Source organism: Silurus aristotelis (assembly GCF_946808225.1).
Source record: "Silurus aristotelis genome assembly, chromosome: 19".
Lineage (NCBI taxonomy): Eukaryota > Metazoa > Chordata > Actinopteri > Siluriformes > Siluridae > Silurus > Silurus aristotelis.
Window position 1 is genome coordinate 498632 of NC_139592.1, and position 20842 is coordinate 519473.

At 42.0% G+C, this 20842-nt stretch overlaps 3 protein-coding genes across 13 annotated transcripts in view; 1 reads left to right on the forward strand and 2 right to left on the reverse strand.

Annotated features, from left to right (window-relative positions):
* Nucleotides 1-6288, reverse strand: part of LOC310714825 (uncharacterized protein) — an 8040-nt gene extending 1752 nt beyond the window's left edge. Inside the window, exons 1-13 of one of the 5 annotated variants that reach the window (XM_083520760.1) lie at nucleotides 4925-5314; nucleotides 4531-4655; nucleotides 4305-4443; nucleotides 4106-4129; nucleotides 3858-3972; nucleotides 3530-3626; nucleotides 3292-3394; nucleotides 3049-3189; nucleotides 2807-2957; nucleotides 1815-1909; nucleotides 807-848; nucleotides 312-672; nucleotides 54-170 (exon numbers count right to left, since the gene is read on the reverse strand). In XM_083520760.1, the coding sequence (XP_083376886.1) occupies nucleotides 54-170; nucleotides 312-672; nucleotides 807-848; nucleotides 1815-1909; nucleotides 2807-2957; nucleotides 3049-3189; nucleotides 3292-3394; nucleotides 3530-3626; nucleotides 3858-3972; nucleotides 4106-4129; nucleotides 4305-4443; nucleotides 4531-4655; nucleotides 4925-4987 (1573 nt within the window). In that variant the 5' untranslated portion in view covers nucleotides 4988-5314. Of the gene's footprint in view, nucleotides 1-53; nucleotides 171-311; nucleotides 673-806; nucleotides 849-1814; nucleotides 1910-2806; nucleotides 2958-3048; nucleotides 3190-3291; nucleotides 3395-3529; nucleotides 3627-3857; nucleotides 3973-4105; nucleotides 4169-4304; nucleotides 4444-4530; nucleotides 4715-4924; nucleotides 5315-6260 lie in introns of those variants that run through there. The other 4 variants (XM_083520763.1, XM_083520762.1, XM_083520761.1 and 1 more) reach the window with 4 other exon arrangements.
* Nucleotides 5962-12813, forward strand: LOC310714827 (peroxisome proliferator-activated receptor gamma-like). Of its 4 annotated transcripts, none has more exons than XR_014530146.1 (6): nucleotides 5962-6570; nucleotides 8073-8215; nucleotides 9110-9248; nucleotides 9329-9528; nucleotides 10587-11416; nucleotides 11844-11978. XR_014530146.1 is itself a non-coding variant. In XM_083520766.1 (6 exons), the coding sequence occupies exons 1-6, from the start codon at nucleotides 6312-6314 to the stop codon at nucleotides 12089-12091; spliced, it is 1413 nt and encodes a 470-aa protein (XP_083376892.1). In that variant the 5' UTR covers nucleotides 5964-6311; the 3' UTR covers nucleotides 12092-12349. The 4 variants fall into 4 exon arrangements, 3 of the variants coding, with proteins under 3 accessions (XP_083376892.1, XP_083376891.1, XP_083376893.1); XM_083520766.1 differs by having other exon boundaries at nucleotides 5964-6540; nucleotides 10587-11040; nucleotides 11844-12349; XM_083520765.1 differs by having other exon boundaries at nucleotides 5965-6570; nucleotides 10587-11040; nucleotides 11844-12813.
* Nucleotides 12814-13436: 623 nt separating this feature from the next.
* raf1a (Raf-1 proto-oncogene, serine/threonine kinase a) overlaps nucleotides 13437-20842 on the reverse strand; it is a 39047-nt gene continuing 31641 nt past the window's right edge. For 3 of the 4 annotated variants that reach the window (XM_083520754.1, XM_083520756.1, XM_083520755.1), the window contains 5 exons: nucleotides 16235-16281; nucleotides 15655-15773; nucleotides 15439-15570; nucleotides 15062-15196; nucleotides 13437-14846 (listed from right to left, as the gene is read on the reverse strand). In XM_083520754.1, coding sequence (XP_083376880.1) covers nucleotides 14706-14846; nucleotides 15062-15196; nucleotides 15439-15570; nucleotides 15655-15773; nucleotides 16235-16281 — 574 coding nt within the window. In that variant the 3' untranslated portion in view covers nucleotides 13437-14705. Of the gene's footprint in view, nucleotides 14847-15061; nucleotides 15197-15418; nucleotides 15571-15654; nucleotides 15774-16234; nucleotides 16282-20842 lie in introns of all 4 variants that reach the window. The other variant, XR_014530142.1, reaches the window with a different exon arrangement.

The window sequence follows — 20842 nt, forward strand, 5'->3', positions numbered from 1 at the left end:
ATTCTTCTACAGGTCTGAATGTGATGCTTCTGAAACACTGAAGATTTCCTCACCGTCTGAAATCATCTGTGAACAACTGTCAATCACATGATCTAAATTATACAGGAAAATGTTTCCACACACCAACTCCACCAAGGTCCATCCCAGACTCCAGAGGTAGGAACGACATCCTGAAGAAGAAAAACAAAAAGAACTATATATTTTATTTATATTTTTTAAATAAAAAGAACGAGGAGACACCATCATCTACATCACGACCATAAACAAGGTGGTGGACCTGCTCTCTGAACCTGGATCTCCTGTAAACTCACCTGTAGAGTTTTTGCACAACATCTCGACACAGCCGAAGTCGATCAGCTTCACCTCCAGCGTGTCCGTATTGATCAGGATGTTTTGGGTACGGAGGTCACTGTGGAAAACTCCACGATCGAAGCAGTGCTGAGCAGCACGGATCACCTGCTGCAGGATCACCCGCGCCAGATCTTCAGGCAAATGTCCATCCTGGTAATTCTTACAGAACTTTTGGAGGTCCATGCTGGGAATAGGTCGCTCCAGCACCAAAACGAAACAACTGGATATGTCAAACCATTCCTGCAGCTCAACAATGTTCTTACATCGAGGTGGCTTGCACAAGATTTCCATCATCTCCACCTCCTTAGGCTTTGCTCCAGGCTACAGTTTTACACACACACACACACACACACACACACACACGGAGAAGGTTGTGTCTGGATCTGCTCTAGTGATTGTGATCTACATCTTACTGTTTCTCTTCACAGTGTCAGAAGTAAAGGAAGTTTCCATACCATTCCTTCATGCAAGTCTTTGGTCACATATTTCAGAGCAACCTGTTCACACGAACAAAACCAACAATCAGTCATCTGCATAGTTTCCTCCATTCTTCTGCTTCATGCTCCACGTTATTCCTGCCCAAACATTTATTCAACAACACAAGACAGGTTTTGGTCCCTGAGTCTCCTCACTAACACTCACTAACGGCTGAGAAAAGAGCTCTGAAGAGTTCTCATCGCTGAGAAAAGAGCTCTGAAGAGTTCTCATCGCTGAGAAAAGAGCTCTGAAGAGTTCTCATCGCTGAGAAAAGAGCTCTGAAGAGTTCTCATCGCTGAGAAAAGAGCTCTGAAGAGTTCTCATCGCTGAGAAAAGAGCTCTGAAGAGTTCTCATCGCTGAGAAAAGAGCTCTGAAGAGTTCTCATCGCTGAGAAAAGAGCTCTGATTGGCTGTTCAGTTTATTGAATGAGCACACGAGAAAAAGAAACGGAACTGGCGTAAGCAAATGATGGATTAAAGAGGGAACATTCTTCTAATTCTTCTAATAAAATTCAGGTAGAACATCAACATTATAACATTATAACATTCTGAGTGGTGAAGTAAAGAACACTGATGATCTTCATCATGGCTTCTGTTAGTGGGTGGATTTATTTATCAGGCAGCAGGTGAACATTTTCTCCTCAAAGTTGATTTTAGAAGCAGGAAAAATGGGTGAGTGTAAAGATTTGAGCGAGTTTGAGTTCTTGTGACGTCTAGATGTCTGGCTCATAATGTTATACCTGATCAGGGAATATACACAGTTCTAGCTCTAGCAGTTTCCTAGCCTACTGCCCCCTGCTGGTGTGGGTGAGTTCTATTCTCTCATGCAGTGTGCGTTTGTTAACCTGATGTTTCTGTGGGTTTCAGTAGATTTGGGAGATATCCCACATGTCTCATTAGTGTGACGAGTCCTGAGTGGATCTCTGGGACGTGTGTGTCTGTGCTGTACACGTTCTGTAGTGAGGTGATTTCTGCAGATTTATTACCTGTTTTCCATCTGCCTTACGCACTGCAGCATAAACAGAGCTGAAAGATCCTTTCCCCAGGATCTCTCCTACGATGTACTGTGACTTAACCTCCTCTGTTACACACACACACACACACACACACACACACACACACACACACATTACTGTGTGTAATCAATTAATAATTAACTTTGCAACTATCTAAGCTCCGCCCATTTCTATTGTATATACGAGGTGGTATCAAACATTTTGGAGATGTATGGTGTAACTGGTGCTGTTCTGACCCGTATGTGTTTCCACGCCTGTGATTTCATCCCGGACAGCGAGTTAGAACAAAGAGCAAACGTGAAATTCTCTGTGAAACTGGGCAAATCTCCCACAGAGACGTTTTAACGTGATGTACGTTTGTCATACGGTGACGGCAACAAGACGTTCGAGGTGTTTCGAGTGGCACACGAGCTCTAAGAGCGAAAGAACAGCGCTGATGGACGATGAGACATCAGGAAGACCTCCGACAGGTTTAACCCCCGAAAATGTCGAAACCATTCGGCAACTCGTGCATGATGATCGTCGAGGAGAACGATCCACACGATCTCACTTCCACACCCACACTACTCTCCAGACTCGGCTCCTGTGCTTCATCTTCATCTTCATGAAGAGGGCAAAACGACTGTTTTTTGACGGTTGCAGAGATCCGGCGTGAATCGCAGAAGATGCTCGACACGTTTTTGAAAAGAAGACTTCCAGGACACGTTTCAGAAGAGTTCGTCTCCAAACCTGTTGATGCCACCTCACACATGGTGATATGAGCCTCATGCTTTATTTGGTCAGAATCAATTTAAAAGGTTAAAGTTCTGAATGACTCGAGCTGAAAAGGCGTCTGTATTTATCACATACAATTCATAGATTATTCCATTCCATCAGATGAATCTGTGCTCACACGAACATCTTGAACCTCCTGATCTGTGTATGTGTGTGACTTATGAGCTGCTACACGACACTGTAGGTACCTTGGAACTCCTCAGGTTGATACAGAATTTTTTCAAGAGCCACCTGATCAGGACAAACCACAGAGATGGATGTGCTGAAGAATCTGAACAACCGGTAAAGTTTCATCATCCAGTCCACGTCTTCTTTCCCTTCAAGCAACTTTTCACAGAACTACGAGACAGAGGGAGGAAGTAAAGCACTGATGAAGACACTGCATTCGAGAGCGAGGAGAAACTTCACCAACATGAATCATCGTATTTACTACTATAAGATGAGCCAAAATATATCTGTTAAAGAGTCGAGGGGATCTGAAGATGGTTGTAGCGATGCTCTCGCAGTAATCCAGCGCCAGAGCTTTCAGTCCAACAGCAACAAGATTTTGGGCGTAAATCAACTTGATTTCCTAAAGACACACACACACACACACACACACACACACACTTCTCAGTACAATGCTTCCTCATCTGTTTCACATCAAGAATGGAGAAGAGGATGAAACTCTGACCTGGAAGTGAGGCTGGCCGAACCCTGAGGTCAGAGACAGAACGTACTCATACACCTCTGTTCTCTCCAACACCTCCTGTGAGATGATGTGATTAGTAGGAATCCTGGTGCAAAATATAGAGAAAAATCTCAGGTAAGGAAATGAAACACACACACACACACACACACACACACACACACACACACACACACACACACACTATATATATATATATATATATATATATATATATATATACCGTTCACATCCTATTAGATGAAATTTCCTGCGGAATCCGAGCTCCTGGCGTCCCACCACGTAACACAAGTGTGCTGCAAAGATCCATCCTCTGGAAGCTAAAAAAGAACACAAACACACTTTGTGCAGGATTATGGACTCTGATCTTCACACTGTCCAGATTCTTCATGAACCGATCAGATCATGTTTCTTAAACACTAAACATTTGCTCTAGAAGTCACTGAGATCGAAACACGACCTGATTATTAGGAATAATATTCAGATGTTCCTAATAAAATGGACAGGAAACGTAATTACGAGTAATTTAAGGAAATTCATCTCGTCGTTACCGAAATCATCCCCCAATTTAATGATGTCTGTTCTGTGTTGGTCTCCAGCAGCGGTGGAGGATAAAAGACGCGCCAGAGGAAGACACCAGTCCTCCTGGATCATAATCCGACCGAGCTGGAGCACAAAGTCCCACATTAATCCATGTGCTACTGATACACACACACACACACACACACACACACACACACACACACACACACACACACACACACACACACACACACACAACTGATGCTAAAACGCTCACCTTCCTCCTCCCATAGCTGTAGCCCTGGAAGAGAATCATGGCGATTTCAGCCATCATTACTTTCTAGGGGAAAAAAGGTGGAGAACATCTGTAATCTTCACATCCCCCATACAAATATTCATTTATTTTATTTCATTTCACGTCATCATCATGTCTGAATATCGTTACTCCATCACGAGGAACTTACTCCAGCACTTACTCTATTCTGATTGAGGAAACGTTCCATAATCTTCCAGAAGAAATAGGATTTCAGTTGGTCAGGATCATCCAGGTGCAGAGCACATTCCTGACATCTCCTCTGAATAAACCTGCTCAGGTCTTCCTTCTGCATCTTCTCACTGCAACACGTGTTTAACACGCGGATTAGAAACAACACACACACACACACACACACTAAACAGATGAGAGAAGAAAGAGCATCTCACCTCATCAGAGGACCAGGAAATGGTACGTTCTGCCCATCAGCTTCTTCTTCATGCTGAGTGTCAGTGACCTCAGAGCAGTTTTTCTCAAGTTCAGACATCTCCACCTGCAAGGTCTCACTCGTCCACTACAGCAGCAGTGTGTACACCCACTGTTATTTAAATATATTATATACATTATCTATCTCTACACACACACACACACACACACACACACACACACACACACACACACACACACACACACACTCTGAAATAGAGTTGTATAGAACATGGAGAATAAACTAATGATAAACAAATGAAGTGTTTCTGTAATATATACATCAACTTTATTCATCTCCTGAGTTCACACACACCTTCCACTTTTACCACACAGGCAGAAGAACAAGTTCCTCACCTGAACACTGCAGCTCAGAAAATGAGAAACCTGCAGCAGCACCAGTGAAAGCGCCTGCAGCATCTCTGTGACGTCACAGTGACATCACAGACTCCCCGTGACATCAGAGCTGCACAACAATGTTCTCGATCCTAAAGAAACACACAGAACATCTGCAAGAACAAATATCTTCTGTACTTTCATCCGAGTTTGTTATTTACTCATGTTTTCCTTTTCCAGAACCCAAACTCAATTGATTTCACTGTCAGAAATCCTGGACAACTAAAAGTCATGTAGCTTTTAACAAACATTCTGAAACATGAAACTCAGGATCAGAGTCTCATCAGGAGAAATACATCGACTGTACACAACTTCTCCATTCAGTGGCCACTTTATTAGGAACACTTGATCAGTCATATTTATAGAAATATATAAAATCCAGTAATAAATTACACCAAAGTGAAACTATCAGTTTGAACAAACACCTCCAATTCACATCAAACACATGAACCTCCACACACCTGGAGATCAAACACCTCCAAATCACATCAAACACATGAACCTCCACACACCTAAAGATCAAACACCTCCAATTCACATCAAACACATGAACCTCCACACACCTAGAGATCAAACACCTCCAAATCACATCAAACACATGAACTTCCACACACCTAAAGATCAAACACCTCCAATTCACATCAAACACATGAACCTCCACACACCTAGAGATCAAACACCTCCAATTCACATCAAACACATGAACCTCCACACACCTAGAGATCAAACACCTCCAAATCACATCAAACACATGAACTTCCACACACCTAAAGATCAAACACCTCCAATTCACATCAAACACATGAACCTCCACACACCTAGAGATCAAACACCTCCAATTCACATCAAACACATGAACCTCCACACACCTAGAGATCAAACACCTCCAAATCACATCAAACACATGAACTTCCACACACCTAAAGATCAAACACCTCCAATTCACATCAAACACATGAACCTCCACACACCTGGAGAAAAACCAGACAAACAGACAGACAGACAGACAGACAGACAGACAGACAGACAGACAGGCAGACAGACAGACAGACAGACAGACAGACGTGTGGAATAGATTTATATCATTCAGGTATATTTAATTAAGATTCTAAATTTTTTAATAAAAAGGTTAAAACATGAAACAATACTGAACATTTTCACAACTGTTTCTGTTCCTAGTTCTCAGTATTAGTTTATGAGAAGATCAGAGATCATGATGGATCAGCTCCTGTCTAATAAAACGTCTGGAAGCAGAACCTGAAGTTTACTGCAGGTTAATGTGTAAGAGAGATCAGACCTTTGAGATCATCAAGTTCCACTCGTAGCTTTAAACCTCAGAACCCTGTGAATGATTCACTCCATCTTCTGCTGCTTCTCTGCGCTGATTCCCACACGGTCACTCGGATTACTGATGTCTTCAGATGGTGAGAACTTTCACTCCTGGAACATGAACGGTGGACTCGGGCGGCTTCGACTAGACCAAATGACCATAAACGCATTAGACGTGATGTTTCTGCCAAATCCTGATTTCTCCTCGAGCACTTCCAGCTTCAGATCCGACCTCAGCCCCGGCTCTGGTGCTCTGCGTCTCGGTGGTGAAGAGATAAGTACGTCCTGAAGTCACACACTTTTACCACAGAGCCGTTCTGCATTGTGGTTAATAAAAATAGGTGTAGTAATAATATATGAACTCATATTGTTTCCATAGCAACGACTCGTTCACAACAATCGCAAACACTCAAATCTAAAGTTTGTGTAATCGATCATGTGGTGAAAGTTTCTGTGAAGCAGCAGTGACTGTAAGAGGGAGAGAATAAAGCGTGGGGGGAGAGGAAACAAGCGTTTACAGCTGCTATAACGTACAACAACAGGAACATACCATCAATAAAAACAGAGGATGATGATGATGATGATGATGATGGTTTTCAGTAAATACACAGCTGCAGGTGTTGAGTTGTTGTGGATCAACTTTTAAACAGAGTGATGAGAGTAACACACACACACACACACACACACACACACACACACACACACACACACACACACACACATACACACACACACACTCTCTCTCTACCTCTCTGAGATCTAATCAGACAAATTGGTATGAGTTGAAGCCCAGGTGCATTGTGGGTAATGCTGAGCCTGCAGTTGGATGATGGATGACGTCGTTCCTTTAGCTGTAAATAAAAAACTGAACTGTACAGTGAAGATAAAAATGTCAGATATTCATGTGAACGTTTGAGATCATTTTGCAGAACATACGTGTGCATGTGGCTGCTTTATTTTAGGAAGGTGGAGGAGAAACCTGAGCATGTGCTGAATAAATATCATCACTGAACATTTGAACATCTGGAGTTGTTGGTGTTGAATCTATAATGATCTCAGATGTTCAATAAAGTCATGAACACTCCTGGTGTCACCCAAATGAGAGGAGTCTGGTTCCTCTCAAGGTTCCTCCTCATACCATCTGAGGGAGTTTTTCCTTCACCACAGTCGCCTCAGTCTTCATCATCAGGGATAAATCATTTCTCTCTGTAATGCTTCTGTAGGACCAAATCCATCGTGAAAAACGCTCTAGAAATAAACTGGAATTGAGCTGAAGCTCCGTCTCTCTTACAGAATATATTTATATGATAGCAGCTATAAACACTCGTTTCTCCCTATTCTCACTTTATTCTCTCTCTTTTATTTAGACAAAAGTAAGTGCACCCCCATGTTAATCTCCACCTCTCTGAGGCATGTTGTGAATTTGGTGAAGTTTTGAGAACATCACTTTGTTTTGCCCAAATTACCAGTAAAAGTCTTCGTGTCTGTGTTTAATTTTTTGTTCTCCGATTTTAAACTTTTTTTTTTGTTTTTCATTTAAAAAGTAACAGATATTCTTTTTTTTTTACAGCATTAAAATAACCAGTTATAATGATTTGATATTCTACAGAGATCATTAGAACAATCAGGAACATTTTACACCAAATCTTTTATCAAATTAAGAAAAATTAATTCGGACATGTTTTTATTTTATAAATTATTTTCCATTAAGAAACTTTTACATCCACTGGATAAATTCAGCACTTCACACTTCCTCACACTAAACTGTGTGTTTGTGCAGGTTCAGGTTCAAGGTGTTCAGGTTCGAAGACTGCGCTCCACACAGCACACGTGAGCGACGTGTTATTAAACCTGGAGTGTAAAATATGTGGAGATCGAGCCTCAGGGTTTCACTACGGAGTTCACGCTTGTGAAGGTTGTAAGGTAACGAGAAACATCGATATACAGGAGGAAAAAAAGCTTCGCAAGATCTGCATGCTCATGAATATTCATAAAGATGGCAATATTTTAAATGAGGAGAAAAAACATTTTATACATGAAAAATGACTCAATAAAAAATATTACATTTCTTTAAAATTATAAAATTTCCCATCCATCACATTGGGGCAATTTCTTTAATATGAATTAATCATTTATTTGATGAATTTATTTGCGCGATAATGAACACACTGTATTATAAAAATGCATATAAATAAATAATACAAAAACATTAGTATATGTTAGCATATGATATGTTTAAAATGAATCTACATGAACATTCTAAATGATTTATAGAGGCTTTAAAATTATTAATATTTTATTACAATAAATTTTTTTGCTGTAAATTTTTTAATAATTGTGCAGAAATATAGAATGAAGTGATTTATTACATCTTAAATATATTTTATTATTTATAATTTCATTATTTTTGGGGGTTTTTTTGGGTGAAATGTCTTGACCAACATTTTCCAGTAAAATAATAATTTCTGCAGAAAATGAAATAATTCACAGTTTCCTGTTAAACATCAGTGTTTTTAACTGGTTTTATTATTAAAAACACGGTGAAACACGACTGTTCATATTCATAATGTTTTTTGAATAAAATGCATGTTGGTTGATATAATCAGAATATTCAAGTATTTATATTTGTATAAACTACAAATATTTTCTTGGATCTGAGTAAAATGTTCATGTGAAGGTCATGTGAAGGTCATGTGATTGGTCATGTGAAGGTCATGTGATTGGTCGTGTGATTGGTCATGTGAAGGTCATGTGATTGGTCGTGTGATTGGTCATGTGAAGGTCATGTGACCCCTGTGAGCCGTTCTCCTGTTTCAGGGGTTTTTTCGGAGAAGTGTGAGATTAAAGCTGAAGTATAAACCCTGCAGCCGCAGCTGTCGAATTCACAAAAAAACACGCAACAAGTGTCAGTTCTGTCGCTTTCAGAAGTGTGTATTTGCAGGAATGTCTCACACCGGTACGTCATCCAACCTCTCCTCATTAACTCCAAACCTTCTCCTCAATCTCCAGAGGAACTAAAACATCTCCTCCTCACAGCCATCCGGTTCGGGAGAACGCCTCTGGCCGAGAGAGAGAAGATGATCCTGGAGTTCCGCTCGCTCGTCCGTCCACTGGACTCCGAGTCAGAACAACACCAGGCCATGAGCAGGAACCTGTTCCAGTCCTACCTCAAACACTTCCCCATGACCAGGAGCAAAGCCAAAGCCATTTTATCAGGAAAAGATGAAGAGGAGATGGTGAAATGACAGGATTAGATCTTTATTTATGAACATCTTCACCCTTGAATCCTTAACGTTAAACCATACATTTCACCCCAATCCCTAATCTAATCCATAATCATATCAATAGTCTATAATCTAATCCCTAATCTAATCCATAATCATATCAATAGTCTATAATCTAATCCCTAATCTAATCCATAATCATATCTATTGTCTATAATTTAATCCCTAATCTAATCCATAATCATATCTATTGTCTATAATTTAATCCCTAATCTAATCCCTAGTTTTTGGGATTAGGGATTATGGGTAATGAGTAATATTTTTCTTAATCCAGAAATCAACCCAAGAGGAAGATTTAGAATTAATCATCAAGGGTTAAGGGATTATCAGGATTAGGGATTAAGGTTAACATTATGGGTTGAACCCAGGATAAGATTTTAGTTGAGGATTAGTTTCTGGAATTAGGGATTATGGGTAATAAGTGAGATTGAGGGTTGAAATTTGAGGTTTGATTGAAGTTTGATTTGATTATAAGACTAGAGATTATGATACATGGTTAAGGATTAAAGTCAGATTATGATTAGGGGAATAAGGGATTATTTTTTATAGCATAATAATTACAATTGATCAGAGTTAAAGAGAGGAGTTTAAGGTTAAATTCAGGATGATGGTTATGGACTATGCTTTTGGGATTAGGGATTAAGAGTTATGGTTATCAGATTACATTTCAGCATCAAGAGTTGGAGGTTTGAGATTAAATTCTTTTCCTGAATCAATGCTCATATTGAATTAAATGTTGAATCTTCAGTTTGTAATCCATGACCTTTCATCCTGTAACCTGGAATTTGCGCCGAGTTGATCTGATGTCCTTTTCATAATAATCATAATCTTCTTCCCTTCATCAGCTTCTGCTCCACATAAAATCTCCATAATTAATCTGAACTCAGTTGAATGTATTTATCAGTGATGAGGATGATGATGAGGATGATGATGATGATGTGAAGGTTTTCCTCCATGATAAGTCAGTATATCACACTACCTTTCGTAACTTCTGAGTTTCTCTCCATCAGCTGTTTATCATCCATGATATGAAGACCCTGACAGCGGGGGAGGAGCTTCTCAGGCGGAAGCAGTCGTGCGTTTCTGCTCAGTTCCCGGACGCAGCACTGGAGCTGTCCATGTTCCGGCGAGTGCAGTACGGCTCGGCTGAGGGAGTGCGCAGACTCGCCGAGTTCGCCAAGAGCATCCACGGCTTCGGAGAGCTGGACCTGAACGATCAGATCACCATGCTGAAGTACAGCGCCTTGGAGATCAACATCATCCGCTTGAGTCACCTGATCAACAAGGACGGCGTCCTGATGGCCGATGGATGCGTCTTTATGACCCGAGAGTTCATCAAGAGCCTCCGCAAACCCTTCTGTGACATGATGGAGACCAAGTTTGAGTTTGCGGCTAAGTTTCAAGCCCTGGAGCTAGAGGACTGCGACCTGGCGCTCTTCATCGCTGCATTCATCCTCTGTGGAGGTAAAAAAGAAACCAATCTGTAACCCATCATCTTATCACCCGGAGGGAGTTCCTGTTCTCACAGCAGCAGTAAATGTCCATTCCTTTCCCACAGTCTCCTTATTAATCTCCTCTGCCCTGAAGAACATGAAGAACGTTTCAGCTTGACCAAAGCACTGACACTGAAGACTCCTTCCACACGTCACATCACCTCCAAGATTAACACATTAAAACATCAGTGTATGAACAGGGCACATGTTCAGCAGCAGTAGAGTGGAAGCTCAGTGGTGAAGATGTTGGATGGTAGATCAGAAGGTTGTGAGTTTAAATCCTTCCACGACCACTCAGCTGTTACTGCTGGGCCCCTGAGCAGGGCTCTTAAAGCTCACCTGCTCAGGTGAATGAAAAAGAGACAATCGTAAATCTCTTTGAAAAAGGGAGCGTCTGCATTAGAATACAAAAAGTCTAATGTTCACGTGAACGAGCCGTTACCATGGAAACATTAACACATCAAAGCAAGTGCATTCATAATATCCTGTACTAATGTCCAAGAAAACTAATCACCATCTTCTGACCAATCAGGACTCAGTGTTGGAGTTTAACTATTAAAATGCATAAACATGAAAGAATTATAAATTAAAATCAATTTTACTTCACGTGAAAAGTTCAAACTGAATTAAATGGCGAAGTTAAAGGTTGATTTATTATTAATTCTGGTTTAATAACATGAGGATGAAGATGTTTCGCTAACCAGCATATCGTAGTCATTTCCCTGAGTTGTTAGTCATTAGTGTCTCACCCATGATTCTGCTGCTTGCCTGCAGATCGACCGGGTTTGGTGAACCCCAAAGCTATTGAGGCACTCCAGGATGAAGTTCTACAGGCTCTGGAGCTCCAGCTGCATGATCTTCACCCTGAATCTCCTCACCTTTTCGCCAAACTGCTGCAGAAGATCACGGACCTGCGGCCGCTGGTGGCCGAACACGTACGCAACATCCACCTACTGGAGAAGAACGAGTTAGACATGTGTCTTCACCCACTTCTCCTGGAGATCATGCAGGACCTTTACTAGAACCCACAATGTTCTTCTGCTTCAGAATCCAGAAAAAAAACGATAGAAAAATTTCTGTATCTGAAAACAATTCAGCAATTTTGAAAATACAGATAAAAAATTACAGATAAATATTAATTTCAAAAACTGAGTATATAATAATTATTTTTTTATTTGAATCATATTTTAAAAGTTTTTAAAAAAAATAATTACAAAATAATAATGATTACAAAAAAGCTTTTAAAAAAAGCCAGTTGTTAAAAATTTGAATCCAAGAAATCGAATTTAATTAAGAAAAGAAAAGAAACGCAGACGCAAAAAGGTGAAATTGTAAGAATGACAAAAAGGTTGAAAATTTTATTTTATATAAATTAAAAGCAAAATATATTTAAGTATTTCTTTTAAATGTAAAACCAGAAATCCACATTATTTATTTTTAAAAACACTTTAAAAGTGCTGATTGTTCATTAAAGGAATAAACCAACATTTTAAAATGTAGTAGAAAAAAGTACATCATTCAGTCTGATAAAAAAAAAAAAAAGATTTCATGAATATGCAAATAAGAAGCACCACCCATTTTTGCTGCCAGGTCTGTATTTGCATACAGTAAAATGATTGGCTCGAACATTTCATGATGTAATAACCGTTGGGTTTCTTTTCCCTGTAATGTTTTTGTTCACTTAAATTTATTTATCTTAAAAAAGTTTCATCAGACAAATAAAAATAAAATCTTATAAACTTAATTTATGAAGTCCCTGTTTATTGATGATGTGAAGTCGAGATCCTGAAGCGTCTGCAGTTTTCCACAACATGGTGACGAAATCTAATTACCAGCCAGTGAGGATCATTTGAATAGTGAAGTGCTATAGATCACATTTCTCCAAGATACCAGGTGTGAGGTCTCTTCATCATACTTCTGATTCTGCTCTTCTGCTCCATGATTACTGAGGTTCATATCTCCAAAACTGTCTAACATCCTCATTAATAAGGTGTTCCTGATTTTCACAAAATCTCACTCTGGGATCGAGAGGAAAAGCCGACAAATCGAGGGAGCAAAAATGTAAATAAAATATCAGGGATGATGAAAGAGTTTTGTGACAAAATAAACCAACAGGGATTTAAAATACTAAATTTGTTTAAAAAAAGATAAAATCTGAAGGTTCTAATGATACTAAAGATCGCTGAATGTTGCAGTCATGTAGGCTCAGGTAGGTAAAGGTGCCAATACTTATAATAAAGAAAGCGGGGGTTCCCCACGCTGATCAGAGATCCTGACCAATCAGTGATGAGCACGCCTCCTAGCCCCGCCCACATCATATTATTTACTCAAATCTGTTGTGTAAAAACCAGACGTCAATGAAAGATGAAGTTTTTTGTATTTAACTTTAATTTAAATGTTATTAAAATAATCATTATTGATAAACAGTTTGTACTGAAGTCACATACACAGCGAGGCGGAGTCTCGCTCGTCTAAACCCATCACAGTACGTGTGTGTACGTTAACGTTTCTCTCACATATAAAACTACACACGCAGGGTAAAGGCGTGGCAGCGACGAGACGTGTGGAAAAAACAAAAAACAGTGTCCTTCACTGTGTGCTGAAGGTCGAGCGCAAATTCTCCAACAGAGTGAAGCGTAAAAACATGGTCTGATGTAAGGAATAAAAATGGTGTGTGTGTGTGGGGGGGGGGGGGGTTAGCTGAACGCCACGGAAAATGGTGAGATGATCGAAAGGAGGATCGGTCATGACCAGTGAGATAAATGGAGGAATGAGAGGAGAGATGAGAGGGGAGGAGAGATGAATGGAGAGATGAGAGATGAATGGAGAGATGAGATGAGAGGAGAGATGAGAGGAGAGATGAATGGAGAGATGAATGGAGAGATGAGAGGAGAGGAGAGATGAGAGGAGAGATGAATGGAGAGATGAGATGAGAGGAGAGATGAGAGGAGAGATGAATGGAGAGATGAGAGGAGAGGAGAGATGAGAGGAGAGATGAATGGAGAGATGAGATGAGAGGAGAGATGAGAGGAGAGGAGAAATGAGAGGAGAGATGAGAGGAGAGATGAATGGAGAGATGAATGGAGAGGAGAGATGAGATGAGAGGAGAGATGAGAGGAGAGATGAATGGGGAGATGAATGGAGAGATGAGATGAGAGGAGAGATGAGAGGAGAGATGAATGGAGAGATGAATGGAGAGATGAGATGAGAGGAGAGATGAGCAGCTGCTCGTTTCTGCACACTAAATATACCATGAAAATGAAAGTATCTCATGCTCAGACCTGCAACACGTCACTTCCAACAGATCTGATTTGTTTCTGTGGATGAAGACGACTTTCACCTTCTAATTATTATCTAATATTGTCTCTAACGCTCCAAGAAGTCCATTCCCTCTTTACCTTCATCTGAGATCGATAGATAGATAGATAGATAGATAGATAGATAGATAGATAGATAGACAGACAGACAGACAGACAGACAGACAGACAGACAGACAGACAGACAGACAGACAGAGAGAGAGAGAGAGAGAGAGAGAGAGAGAGAGAGAGAGAGACAGAAAGATTATGACATGGATGTTGGGTTAAGTCTGAAGAAACAGTGAGGGTTCCATCAGCTCCAGATTGTCAGAATTGTGATCAGAAGACAGGCATCTTGATGGAGGTGAAAGTGCAGGAGTTGATGTCCTGGGTGTGAGTGGCTCTGTGCAGCGACGGCTCCGAGGCGCTGCGGTTGATTTTGGGTAAAGCGTGCTGCAGGAGCTCGATGGAGGACAGGATCTGTACAAACACCACGATAGGAAGAGGATACCACATTTCATCATTTAAGTCTCATTAACCAATCAGAACGCTCGATCTACAGGACCAATCACAAGCCACAACATATCACACAAAGACTCATCACTCATTCCTCCGTGTCTCCTACAGTAAATAAGAAGAGAAGCTGCTGATGGTCTGAAGAGTGAGATATAAAGTAAGAGGTGTTGATGGGGCACCTGAGGGAACAGCGGTCTCTCCTCTTTGGATTTCTTAATGCAGTCAGCGACCAGACGCTTCATAGCTTTGGGACAGCTTTTATACAGTTTAGTGAGATCCGGAGACAGATAACCTCGACCAACCATGAAGATAATCTACACACACACACACACACACACACACACACACACACACACACACACACACACACACGATTGTATAAATACAATGCATGTTTGTGTATTGATTCAGAAATAGTCATGAAAATAATTTATTATTAACATTAATCCCACCTCCCAATTATGCTTTGGCCCCGCCCCCATCGAAACATCTCATTAACTTCACCCTTATATAAACCCAAACTTCTTTAATCTCACCCCAACCACACCCTCAGCACCTGATCTCTGTTAGCAATGTGTGAGTACGGAAGCTCTCCGGTCATCAGCTCGTACAGAACAATGCCGTAGGAATAAACGTCGGATTGGAAACTGTAAGGATTGTTGTCCTGCATTCGGATCACCTCAGGAGCCTGGAGAGGAACATCACAGAAGATTACTGTTACTATATCAGGACTTTTAAATCAGTCCATATCTTTTTTAAGGGTCAAACTCACCATCCATAAGATGGATCCGGATGGATGTTCGACCTGATGAGAGCCGCTCCACCTGGCCTTCACCGTGGCTAAACCGAAATCCCCGATCTTCACCGTCAGACCCTCATGCAGAAAAATATCTGTGTTCCTGTTAAAGCAGTTCGTTTTACAGCAAACACTTTTATTCCCATATCATCCTCACACACCTGCTAGAAATCAAGTTTTATTTATATATTCTTATTTAATATTCACTTTTTTTAGAATACTTTTTGCAAATTATCAGTAATATCAGTTACTTTATTTAAAAAATAAATGCAAAAAAACTTTACTTTTTTTTTTTTTTAAATAAATTACATATATTAAACAATCATATATGATAAATCTTGTTCTTTTAAACAGTTTAATGACTTTTTATTAGATTTTATATTAAAAAAAGATTTATTTATTTATACAAAATATTATTTTTTTAAGATTGTCTTTTTAATTTTTTATTATAGATTTTTATTATTTTAACACATAAAGCCAATTATTTACAGTTGAGATTTTTCTTACAGAAAAACCCAAAACGCATATAAATAAATAAAACTTGTGAGAAGGATACTGTTGGACTTCATGTCTCGGTGGATGATGTTCTTAGCATGCAAGTAGCTGGAACAAAAAAAAACACACATTTTCATCTCAGATTGAGTTCAATTTATACAAAATGAAAAAATATAATGAACGTCCACCTCAGTAGGTCTGTTATTAGACTGAACGTCCGCCTCAGTGGGTCTGTGTTATTAGACTGAACGTCTGCCTCAGTGGGTCTGTTATTAGACTGAACGTCCGCCTCAGTGGGTCTGTTATATTAGACTGAACGTCCGCCTCAGTGGGTCTGTTATATTAGACTGAACGTCTGCCTCAGTGGGTCTGTTATATTAGACTGAACGTCCGCCTCAGTGGGTCTGTTATATTAGACTGAACGTCTGCCTCAGTAGGTCTGTGTTATTAGACTGAACGTCCGCCTCAGTGGGTCTGTTATTAGACTGAACGTCTGCCTCAGTGGGTCTGTGTTATTAGACTGAACGTCTGCCTCAGTGGGTCTGTTATATTAGACTGAACGTCCGCCTCAGTGGGTCTGTTATATTAGACTGAACGTCTGCCCCAGTAGGTCTGTGTTATTAGACTGAACGTCCGCCTCAGTGGGTCTGTTATTAGACTGAACGTCTGCCTCAGTGGGTCTGTGTTATTAGACTGAACGTCCGCCTCAGTGGGTCTGTTATTAGACTGAACGTCTGCCTCAGTAGGTCTGTGTTATTAGACTGAACGTCTGCCTCAGTGGGTCTGTTATTAGACTGAACGTCTGCCTCAGTGGGTCTGTTATTAGACTGAACGTCCGCCTCAGTGGGTCTGTGTTATTAGACTGAACGTCCGCCTCAGTGGGTCTGTTATTAGACTGAACGTCTGCCTCAGTGGGTCTGTTATTAGACTGAACGTCCGCCTCAGTGGGTCTGTGTTATTAGACTGAACGTCTGCCTCAGTAGGTCTGTTATTAGACTGAACGTCCGCCTCAGTGGGTCTGTTATATTAGACTGAACGTCTGCCTCAGTAGGTCTGTGTTATTAGACTGAACGTCCGCCTCAGTGGGTCTGTGTTATTAGACTGAACGTCTGCCTCAGTGGGTCTGTTATTAGACTGAACGTCCGCCTCAGTGGGTCTGTGTTATTAGACTGAACGTCCGCCTCAGTGGGTCTGTGTTATTAGACTGAACGTCCGCCTCAGTGGGTCTGTTATTAGACTGAACGTCTGCCTCAGTGGGTCTGTGTTATTAGACTGAACGTCCGCCTCAGTGGGTCTGTGTTATTAGACTGAACGTCCGCCTCAGTGGGTCTGTTATTAGACTGAACGTCTGCCTCAGTAGGTCTGTGTTATTAGACTGAACGTCTGCCTCAGTAGGTCTGTGTTATTAGACTGAACGTCTGCCTCAGTGGGTCTGTGTTATTAGACTGAACGTCCGCCTCAGTAGGTCTGTGTTATTAGACTGAACGTCTGCCTCAGTGGGTCTGTGTTATTAGACTGAACGTCTGCCCTCAGTGGGTCTGTTATTAGACTGAACGTCTGCCTCAGTGGGTCTGTGTTATTAGACTGAACGTCCGCCTCAGTGGGTCTGTTATTAGACTGAACGTCTGCCTCAGTGGGTCTGTTATTAGACTGAACGTCTGCCTCAGTGGGTCTGTTATTAGACTAAACGTCCGCCTCAGTGGGTCTGTGTTATTAGACTGAACGTCTGCCTCAGTGGGTCTGTGTTATTAGACTGAACGTCTGCCTCAGTGGGTCTGTGTTATTAGACTGAACGTCCGCCTCAGTGGGTCTGTTATTAGACTGAACGTCCGCCTCAGTGGGTCTGTTATTAGACTGAACGTCTGCCTCAGTGGGTCTGTGTTATTAGACTGAACGTCAGCCTCAGTGGGTCTGTTATTAGACTGAACGTCCGCCTCAGTGGGTCTGTGTTATTAGACTAAACGTCCGCCTCAGTGGGTCTGTTATTAGACTGAACGTCTGCCTCAGTGGGTCTGTTATTAGACTGAACGTCTGCCTCAGTGGGTCTGTTATTAGACTGAACGTCCGCCTCAGTGGGTCTGTTATTAGACTGAACGTCCGCCTCAGCGGGTCTGTTATTAGACTGAACGTCCGCCTCAGCGGGTCTGTTATTAGACTGAACGTCCGCCTCAGCGGGTCTGTTATTAGACTGAACGTCCGCCTCAGCGGGTCTGTTATTAGACTGAACGTCCGCCTCAGTAGGTCTGTTATTAGACTGAACGTCCGCCTCAGTGGGTCTGTTATTAGACTGAACGTCCGCCTCAGTGGGTCTGTTATTAGACTGAACGTCCGCCTCAGTAGGTCTGTTATTAGACTGAACGTCCGCCTCAGTAGGTCTGTTATTAGACTGAACGTCCGCCTCAGTGGGTCTGTTATTAGACTGAACGTCCGCCTCAGTGGGTCTGTTATTAGACTAAACGTCCGCCTCAGTGGGTCTGTTATTAGACTGAACGTCCGCCTCAGTGGGTCTGTTATTAGACTGAACGTCCGCCTCAGTGGGTCTGTTATTAGACTGAACGTCCGCCTCAGTGGGTCTGTTATTAGACTAAACGTCCGCCTCAGTGGGTCTGTTATTAGACTAAACGTCCGCCTCAGTGGGTCTGTTATTAGACTAAACGTCCGCCTCAGTAGGTCTGTTATTAGACTAAACGTCCGCCTCAGCGGGTCTGTTATTAGACTAAACGTCCGCCTCAGCGGGTCTGTTATTAGACTAAACGTCCGCCTCAGTAGGTCTGTTATTAGACTAAACGTCCGCCTCAGTGGGTCTGTTATTAGACTGAACGTCTGCCTCAGTGGGTCTGTTATTAGACTGAACGTCTGCCTCAGTGGGTCTGTTATTAGACTGAACGTCTGCCTCAGTGGGTCTGTTATTAGACTAAACGTCCGCCTCAGTGGGTCTGTTATTAGACTGAACGTCCGCCTCAGTAGGTCTGTTATTAGACTAAACGTCCGCCTCAGTGGGTCTGTTATTAGACTAAACGTCCGCCTCAGTGGGTCTGTTATTAGACTAAACGTCCGCCTCAGTGGGTCTGTTATTAGACTGAACAACCGCCTCAGTGGGTCTGTTATTAGACTGAACGTCCGCCTCAGTGGGTCTGTTATTAGACTGAACGTCCGCCTCAGTAGGTCTGTTATTAGACTGAACGTCCGCCTCAGTGGGTCTGGTATTAGACTGAACGTCCACCTCAGTGGGTCTGTTATTAGACTGAACGTCCGCCTCAGTGGGTCTGTTATTAGACTGAACGTCCGCCTCAGTAGGTCTGTTATTAGACTGAACGTCCGCCTCAGTAGGTCTGTTATTAGACTAAACGTCCGCCTCAGTGGGTCTGTTATTAGACTGAACGTCCGCCTCAGTAGGTCTGTTATTAGACTGAACGTCCGCCTCAGTAGGTCTGTTATTAGACTGAACGTCCGCCTCAGTAGGTCTGTTATTAGACTAAACGTCCGCCTCAGTGGGTCTGTTATTAGACTGAACGTCCGCCTCAGTAGGTCTGTTATTAGACTGAACGTCCGCCTCAGTGGGTCTGTTATTAGACTGAACGTCCGCCTCAGTAGGTCTGTTATTAGACTGAACGTCCGCCTCAGTAGGTCTGTTATTAGACTGAACGTCCGCCTCAGTAGGTCTGTTATTAGACTGAACGTCCGCCTCAGTAGGTCTGTTATTAGACTAAACGTCCGCCTCAGTGGGTCTGTTATTAGACTGAACGTCCGCCTCAGTAGGTCTGTTATTAGACTAAACGTCCGCCTCAGTGGGTCTGTTATTAGACTAAACGTCCGCCTCAGTGGGTCTGTTATTAGACTGAACGTCCGCCTCAGTGGGTCTGTTATTAGACTGAACGTCCGCCTCAGTGGGTCTGTTATTAGACTGAACGTCAGCCTCAGTAGGTCTGTTATTAGACTAAACGTCCGCCTCAGTAGGTCTGTTATTAGACTAAACGTCCGCCTCAGTGGGTCTGTTATTAGACTAAACGTCCGCCTCAGTGGGTCTGTTATTAGACTGAACGTCAGCCTCAGTGGGTCTGTTATTAGACTGAACGTCAGCCTCAGTGGGTCTGTTATTAGACTGAACGTCAGCCTCAGTGGGTCTGTTATTAGACTGAACGTCCGCCTCAGTAGGTCTGTTATTAGACTAAACGTCCGCCTCAGTGGGTCTGTTATTAGACTAAACGTCCGCCTCAGTGGGTCTGTTATTAGACTGAACGTCCGCCTCAGTAGGTCTGTTATTAGACTAAACGTCCGCCTCAGTGGGTCTGTTATTAGACTAAACGTCCGCCTCAGTGGGTCTGTTATTAGACTAAACGTCCGCCTCAGTGGGTCTGTTATTAGACTGAACGTCCGCCTCAGTGGGTCTGTTATTAGACTGAACGTCCGCCTCAGTGGGTCTGTTATTAGACTGAACGTCCGCCTCAGTGGGTCTGTTATTAGACTGAACGTCCGCCTCAGTGGGTCTGTTATTAGACTGAACGTCCGCCTCAGTGGGTCTGTTATTAGACTGAACGTCCGCCTCAGTGGGTCTGTTATTAGACTGAACGTCCGCCTCAGTGGGTCTGTTATTAGACTGAACGTCCGCCTCAGTGGGTCTGTTATTAGACTGAACGTCCGCCTCAGTGGGTCTGTTATTAGACTAAAC